Source organism: Danio rerio, chromosome 3 (genome assembly GCF_052040795.2).
Source record: "Danio rerio strain M-AB ecotype USA chromosome 3, GRCz13ab, whole genome shotgun sequence".
Taxonomy (NCBI): Eukaryota; Metazoa; Chordata; class Actinopteri; order Cypriniformes; family Danionidae; genus Danio; species Danio rerio.
The window spans coordinates 40,109,053-40,117,744 of NC_141023.1; the positions used below are offsets into that span (position 1 = coordinate 40,109,053).

At 40.1% G+C, this 8,692-nt stretch overlaps 1 protein-coding gene across 8 annotated transcripts in view; it reads left to right on the forward strand.

Annotated features, from left to right (window-relative positions):
- tnrc18 (trinucleotide repeat containing 18) overlaps window positions 1-8,324 on the forward strand; it is an 83,268-nt gene extending 74,944 nt beyond the window's left edge. For all 8 annotated transcript variants that reach the window (XM_087244875.1, XM_087244878.1, XM_087244879.1 and 5 more), the window contains exons 26-30: window positions 359-517; window positions 821-2,103; window positions 3,799-4,035; window positions 4,176-4,250; window positions 4,338-8,324. In XM_087244875.1, the coding sequence (XP_087101001.1) occupies window positions 359-517; window positions 821-2,103; window positions 3,799-4,035; window positions 4,176-4,250; window positions 4,338-4,544 (1,961 nt within the window). In that variant the 3' untranslated portion in view covers window positions 4,545-8,324. The remainder of the gene's footprint in view (window positions 1-358; window positions 518-820; window positions 2,104-3,798; window positions 4,036-4,175; window positions 4,251-4,337) is intronic.
- The last annotated feature ends 368 nt before the right edge of the window (window positions 8,325-8,692 follow it).

Sequence of the window (8,692 nt, forward strand, 5' to 3'; positions counted from 1 at the left end):
AAGCCCATATGCACTCTGTTTGATTTGGAGTCCATGTGGCCAATGATTTTTGTTTGGTTTTGCTCTTGAAGCTTGATGATGGATTCAGTAAGATGTTTATCCACTAGTTGCCAGGGGGTTGCATGTGATTGAGGGTGAGACTGAGAGGTTTGAAGGTTTGTGTGTAATATTTAAGAGCACTGGGTAAATATTAATGAGTGTGTGTATGTGTTGGACTGTGGAAATGTTTATGTATGAACATTTTCAAAATATATGAAGCAGAGAAGCACTTGGAAATGTGCCAGCATTTCAGTATTTATTATGTTTGTATCAGTGTAGGGTCTTGTGCTGGTTTTCTAAACTGGATTTATCTGAACAGGTGCAGAACCATCCCCTGCCCTTCTTGTGGCCAGCACCAAAAGGCGAGGAAGGAAGTGCAGTAAGGATGTACCTGATGGCAAAGAGACACCACCTAAAATCACGGAAGAGTCTTCTCCAAAAAGCAAGGGAAGGGGAAGAAAACCCAAACCCAAGCCTGGTAATTTCCAAACGCTGACATTTTGGCTAGTACAGACGAGGCATATTTATCTAAAAGTGGTTATTGCTTTGGTTCAAGTTAAACATTAAGCAGTCACAAGTGGTGTTTCTGAAATGAGAAATGCAGTGATCTTACAAAAGTGGACCGGATTGGTGGTTTCATAGATAGTAAATCACCTTCTTGTGCTTGGAAAGAGCTTACTGTCAGAACAAGGAACAGCTTTTAGCCTCCCAGCATTTTTATAGCGGTAAGTGTGTTTTTGGTCTGGCATATTAAAACCTTCCCTCCTGTGCTGCTTTCCAGAGCCTGAAGCCACTCCAAAAGAGCATGAAAAGCCCGACACACCAACCCCAACGCAAGTCCCAGAGAGGCCCCTGTCCAGCCAGAAAAGCAGCCCACGGCCAGGTAGAAAAATTAAGCAAGTCGGTACAGCCAGCGTCTCCATCCCCGCATCTAATGAAAACCAGAAGAAAACCACAGGGATCAAGCCTCCAGCCAAAGTGCGTTCCCAGCCCCAGTCTGTCTACTCTCAGCCACTCTATGGAAAAGTTTTGTCTGTGGATCTCTATAATGAGCCCTCCACTTCTCTGGCCTCCTTTATATCCAACAATGAGACTGCTAGTCCCACGGGGAAAGGAAAGACAGTCAAACGCTTGCAAAAGCCCGAGGATGAGGCATCTGGATTTGGTGTGAAAACGCAACGCAAGCAACCTCAGACTGAGATTCTCATCAAGCTGGACCATGAGGGAGTCATGTCACCTAAAACCAAGAAGACCAAAGCCCTAATGATGATGGAGGGCCAGAACCTATCCAAAAGAGAGAATAAGTCTGTGATGGGTGTCAGCTACACTACTATATCCACTACTGAGAAAACGATAAAGGCTAAAAGCAAGCCGGTAGAAGCAGAGCCTCCAACAGCAGAAAGCGTGTCTACCTATAGTGTTCGTAAGCTTGGGAGCAGCAGTGAGGGTTTGACGAAGGTCAGCAATTCAGGCGAGAAGGAAAAGAAAGATCTGGAGTGCTCCAGCAGCAGTAGCAGCAGCAGCTCGGAGTCAGATGGAGAAGAGGAGCAAGGGGCCACGCAGGAGAAGAAGCCCAAACAAGACTCTGCCAGCTCTATCAGCTCACGGGCATCAAGTCCCACCTCTTCCAGCTCATCTACAAGCAGTTCTTCATCTGGTTCCCACTCCTCCTCCTCCTCATCATCCTCCACAACCAGCGACGAAGAATCTTCTTGTAGCTCAGACGAAGAGCAGGTCGCTGATTCTCAACCATCCCCTGCCGCAGAGCATGTAGCATCTCCAGAGGAGGAAGATGTAAAGGCAAAATCGGGGTCTGCGCCCAACATCCATAAGCTCCAGAAACAATCATCTACAACACAGCAACGGCACCAGCAGAAGACGCCCCAGAGGCAGCAGAAGGTGAAGCAGGGTGTCGGTCGCCCCAAAAGACGAGAGGGAATCCATCTTCCAACTACAAAGGAGCTGGCAAAAAGACAGAGACTACCCTCTGTTGAGAACAGACCCAAGATCTCAGCTTTCCTTCCTGCCAGACAGCTGTGGAAGTGGTTCGGAAAGCCTACTCAGGTGAGTTCATGGATTCAAGTTATTGTGTTTCCGACAGTTATGCTAGTGTCAATGGGCTATATGCAAAGCTAGTGTTTTTCAGCCAATGCTTCCAGTGAACGGTTTATGTGATTATTTTCAATTTTATAAGGTTGCTTTTACAGCATCAATGTTGTAAAGGAATTTAAATATGATTAATTAAATAAGCTTAAGTGTCTATTTGGTTGTTAAAGCATAAAAAGAGACAAGCGGTCATTTAATTGCAGGCGCCATCATTAGCAGCAAGCTAGCAGAGAAATTCTATTGACAATATTGGGGTAAATTTAATTTTCATATTTTAAAGACATAGCGCAGAAAAATAGAATGTAATGCAGTGCTTCTTGTTTGGTCTGATACCCAAGGCAAGGCAAGTTTATTTATTTAGAATTTCTAGTTTATATGATCCTAAAGATCTGAGTGATCTGTTAGGTTTGTAGTTTGTATTTAGTGATTTATAGACAAGTAATAGTCCTTTAAAATCTATTCTGAATATAACTGGGAGCCAGTATAAAGACCTGAGGACAGGTGTGATGTGCTCTGATTTCCTGGTTCTGATCCGAATCCTGGCCGCAGCATTCTGGATGAGCTGCAACTGTCTGACTTTCTTTTTAGGAAGGCCTGTTAGGAGATTGTTACAGTAATCCACCCTGCTGCTGATAAAAGCCTTAACAAGTTTCTCTAAATCTTCACTGAAAACAAGCATCTAATTCTTGCAATGTTTTTGAGGTGATAGTATGCTGATTTATTAACTGCTTTGACATGACTATTGAAACTCAGATCTGACTCCAGAGTCGCACCAAGATGACCTTATTTTTTGTTGTTTGACTCTTAGTGCCGAGGTATACTTTATATCGTATCTCAGCCAGGCAGTAAAGATCTTAAAAGCTGCGATTTTGTATGGGATGACAATTCACTGGAAGCCCTGGGGCTGGCTGACTAAAATTAAAAGTCCATGTGCATATAACCCACTGGAACTAAATCTCATATTCTGTCTGAAGACTTGCAGAAACTGAAGTCCTGCGCCACATTGCTTACATGCCAAATACATCCATAGTCATGCTGGTTGAATTGTGTAGACCATGTGCTTAGATCGTTAAAATAGAGCCCAGAACGTTTTATCCTTGACCAGTATTTGAGCTATTTTATTTCCTTTTACAGAATTATAAATATGATTTATAAAAACAATGTTTTTGTTTTAATTTATCTAGACAAAACCCATCATCAACTCTGGGTTCTATTGCTGTGTATTCAGTAGTTTTTTGTTATCCAGTCTCAGTATTTGTTAATGAATATGAAACTGCAGGGCTAGACCAATGGGCAAACTAATTAGTCCTAAAAAATACAAGTCTGTCAGCTAAGCATTGATATATTTTATTTCTTTTGAACGAATTCTCAACTTTATTAATTGCGTAAATGTTCAGAAATCACACCATGTGAGATCATAACGTATAAATATATTTTTTTCAATTAATAAAATGATTAATTCTTATTTCAGTCTTGTTATGTATGCGACTGTTACTTAATGTTTGTTTGTTTATTGATTGGTTGATTTATTGGATTACTTTAAAATATATATACCTTCATATAACAAAAGTGAAACGTTTCCATGAAAATTAACCTTTAGGACATAAAATGCCAGAAGAAACAACCATTTGCTTTTTCCTTAACTTTTGACAGAGACGGGGAATGAAAGGGAAGGCGAAGAAGCTTTTCTACAAAGCCATTATGCGTGGGAAGGAAATGATCCGTATTGGAGACTGTGCTGTATTCCTGTCCGCTGGCCGACCCAACCTCCCCTTCATCGGACACATCCAGAGCATGTGGGAGTCCTGGGGAAACAACATGGTGGTCCGTGTAAAATGGTTCTATCATCCTGAGGAAACCAACCCTGGAAAGAAACTTCATGACAAAAAGGTTACTTTCATCTCGCTTTGCTAAACAAGAATAATGGTTTGAGGGCATTTCAATGTGACGTTATTGCTGGAATTGCGCTTGAATTCGTCCCAGTCATTCCTCTCTATCTGGGTTTGTAACTAATCCAATTTTGTTTGCAGAACTGGGATCAAATGTCCGGCCAAAGTCTTCCCGCTGTTCTGCAAGCTTCAAACCAGAGGAAAGACTTCATGGAGGTAAGAAAACCAATCCAGTGAATGGTTTGATCATATTGGCCACGGTGGAAACAGACTGATAGATCTCTCTCTGCTTTCTCTTTTCAGCGGGCCCTGTACCAGTCCTCTCACATTGATGAGAACGACGTCCAAACCATTTCCCATAAATGTCTGGTGGTCAGCCTTGAGCAATATGAACAGATGATTAAAACGAAGAAGTATCAGGACAGCGAAGACCTCTACTACCTGGCTGGCACCTATGAACCCACCACTGGAATGATCTTTAACACTGATGGGGTTCCTGTAATCTGCTGAGGATCATCAAATGACACTTGTGAAATGTAACGGATGAGATACAAGGGCTAGACAAACGCATTGGCTTTACCAAATGTCCAACTGTAGAAAGCGTCCAGACAAAGACACAAGCATCATTGAGATTAGAGTCTACGTCAACAGATGTCATTTCTGCGCTTCATTTCAAACATGAAGTTGGTGTAGTAGATTTGTGCTAGCACAGATTCGAAGTCAAGTCTGTTATTGGAGCACCTTGTTTCGAACCAGTGATGTGATTGTGGATGATGTTCAGGAATCTGCAGTCAAATGTTTTAAAGATAGTGAAAACCTGACATAAACGTCTGAAAGGTCAGCTCCGTTTGTCTCTGCAATCACCAGTGGGGATGAAATGGAGGTGACACCACTTCTGCAGGACTTGTTCTCCGGGTGAAAAGGCCTGCTTGAAAGCAGCTTTCTTGGCTGTGGGACCAACAACGGAAAGAGTAATTAAAGCTGGCAGGCCATGTCACACTTCTGCCCAGAGAGCCGTCTTCACCACGCACTCCGCTGTCCAGTTACTACTGGTAAAACCCTGCCAGAACTTCAAGGGCTGGCTAATGAAATCGGACGGGTAAAATGATACCAGACGTGAAGCTGCAGCCCATGTGAGAAGCACTTAAAAGAAGGGACAGACCTGTGGTCTGCGAGCCTGCAAGGACTGTTTATTAATAGGAAAGTGTGAGTCACTTTTCCACTGAGCGGCCTAGAAGATCTATCAGAATATTTATATATGATCCTCGGCAAGAAGGTTTCTTTTTATGAGTCAAGGCCTCTACTGAGATGAAGACAGACGCAGATGACGCCCGTTTGTAAATACATGCATACAAGCTATATATATATATGATATGGACAAATATTTTATTTTCGTGTACCATAGATTTATGTGACAGTAATTTTTTTAAAGCAGCAAAAGATAAAAAAAAAAAGCTTTAATAAACTGTGAATAAAGTTTAAATGTTAACAGATATCAGGAACTAGTTTTAGAGTACAGGTCTTGTTAGTTGTTACTGGAATCTCAGATGCCCACTACATTGACGACGTAATGTAATCTTGATATCAAAACTACTATTACAGGACAGACGGTTTGTGGGATTTGACAGTGTTCGAAGCCAGTTGTCCCATAATGCAGTTTTACAACAGAAAGCACTTAAATTCTGCCCATGGTCTTACACGGGACAGACTTCCCTTGACAATCCCCTTTTGCAGGTGGACGTGAAAACTGTTCTAGTTCTCTCATTGCTTCTCAGGGTCAGTGAGAGATGGAGAACGACGGTTTAAAAGCACCATATAATCAAGCGGCGCTTGCTTATCATGTCTATTTTACTTGCTTTCCCTTTTTCTTGAATTATCCCCCACTGAAAGCAATTACATCTCATGCATGAAAGCACTTTCTTCGCGTAAACAAACAAGCAACGGCCCAGGTGACGTTATCTGTTAGCCCTGAAAGTTGAAAGCAGAGTTGTTTTCTGCCTTTCTCGCATCTACGTTTTTTTTTTTATTCTCCATCTCGCCTTTTTGCTCGCCGTTATTCCAAGCCGTTTTCTGGTTTGTTCTTAATAGCCTTAACCTTGCCTCCCTAAAAGCTGCCGTGTACCGGCAGAATCAAAGCCTGAATGTTGTCTTTGAAAATAGGTCCTACTGATTGATATTGTGCTGCGGAGAAAGTGCCATCCGTCATCAGAGGCTGTTAGGACCAGGCTATGTATTCGCTGCTTCTCTAATCAAGACCAGTCAAATGTATTTGATTTATGGCTTCCTCGCATGGATGAAGAGATTAGCGAACACCTTATTTGCTTAATTGTAATTACGGTTCTTATTTGTGCCTCATTTTTACGGTTCATAGAGGGAGATATGAATGTTGTTTTTCTTTCTTTTTAGAGTGAACACGTGCAGCATGTGTACTGTTCGATGCTGGAAGGAACAGTTTTGTTGAACGATCTGTATATCGTTTTAGTTTTTTTAATATCGAATCAAATACGACTCGTTGATCTGTGCTTTTCTTTTTGTACTCGTTACCAAGATATTTAGAAAGCATAAGAGGGTTAGAGGCTACTTTTTCCAGCAGGTGCCCTGCCAAACCTTTTTTTTTATTTTTTTTTTTTACTGTAATTCGTTCTACCTCCCACCTTGGTTTAACGTTTCATGTTTTGTCTTTGTTTTTTAACACTTGTTAAAGAAATCTCACTGCATGTGGGCTTTTAAAATATTGCCTGTTTTTAAATCAGTTTGCCATGATGTCTCCGTGAACGATGCTGATTTGATCCTTTGTATCATTGATTAATTTTCCCCAGTTTTTTGAGGGAGGACAGTGAGCTCAAGAAGGGTATGGACACTAGACACTTCCAATCTTTTGGATTGGAAAATATTTGGCCTACTCAGTATTTCTGAAATGTCTTTATATTATAGAAATGTTGACACTATTACGGTCTGAAATATATATATATATTTTTTGTCATGTATGTTTCATATTGCATTGCCCAGTCTCTCTTAAAGAGATATTATCTTGTTGATATTCAATAGGTTGTATTTCTTAACATGTTTTGTCATTGTATGTGTGCTCTTGAGGCTTAAAACAGATATTCAGCCTATTTCCGGACTCTCTTTTTTTCTTTTTCTTTCTCCAAGTCACCTAATTTGGTCGATGATTTTACACACACCCAAAGCTAATTCAAATGCCAAATGATCTTCGAATGCACAGTGAATCTGAAGCAACATTAAGCAAGCTCGTTTGCATTTGACACAGTCTTTGTAAATGCAGATCTGTGTTGAAGTGATATCTTTGCCTGTTTAGTGAGTTGTACAATTTAAGTGCCCCTCAATACAAAACGTTTACACGGAGCTTGAGTCAAACTGTAAAGCACTTTTTAGAGTATTTTTGTCTGCATGTATTAGAAATCGCATATATATGCTTCTAGGAATACTATTAGAGCAATCAAAAGTATATTTTGCTTATTGTGATGTAGTGTAACGTGAATAGAGGTCGAAGTCCATCCCTGTATTGGACAGTGGCCTCTGCTGGTAGCAGTAATATGGGATAAATCTGCTACTCGTCCAGGGTCCGTTTGAGTGTATCTTTTATGATGTATAAGGTTTAACTGGCGTATTAGAAAACAGTGTATAGCTGAGTAGACGCGTAATACAGTTCACTGTTTGCATGATTCTGTTTTTTGTTTTTTTTTCCTTTCTTTATGACATTCCCCCTCTCGGAACAATCGTCCTCCATGCTTAATGTGCAATACTGCTGAATTTGGATTTTGTGAGGTAGCTGCTAGTGAGGGAAGGAACGTGTTCATGAATGTGGGAGATGAGAGAAAGTTAGTGTGGACTGGAGGCTGGTCCTTCACTGGTCTTCATCTGCTGTTCCTTCAGCATTGGTATGGTCCTGTTACAAAAAAATAAACTAATAATAATAATAATGATGAAATCTAAAAAGCTATAGTTTTGAAGTTATTGTTTGAAATTTTAAAGCATCAAGGTTTTGTAAATGATCCTTTATGAGAGGGGGAGATGAGTATGGATATACTTTGTACACATTTAATCTTGTACAAAAAAAAACGAAACAAAATGATGAAATAAATTTTTTTTAGAAAACTGAAACCATTATTAAAGATTGCTGTTGACTTGTGTGTATTGGAACTTAATGGAATTGGATTTGTTTCTGTTTTGCTTGTTTTTTTACAGATGCAACCAGCATTATCAGTGTTTTTCAATTCTTTTAGTATCAGTATTTTCTAGTTCATCAATAAACGTCATGAAATGGAACTGAGTTTGTCGCAATCTTTTATCGGTGGCGCTGAAGTGCAGCTACAGCCCTGTTTATACTTGATGGATTGGATCACAAGTAAACAAGCGGGCTACATTATTACTTATCCTGCATGAAATTAGATGTCTGAAATTGTGATGAATTCAAGGAATGAAACACATGATGCTGAACGTAATGTTTATATACGGTTGAAGTCTGAATTATTAGCCCCCGTTTATATTTTCCCCATTTTCTGTTTAACGGAGGGATTATCTCAACACATTTTAAAACATAATAGTTTTATTAACTCATTTCTAATAACTGTTTTATTTTATCTTTGCCATGATGACAGTAAATAATATTTGACTACATATTTTTCAAGACACTT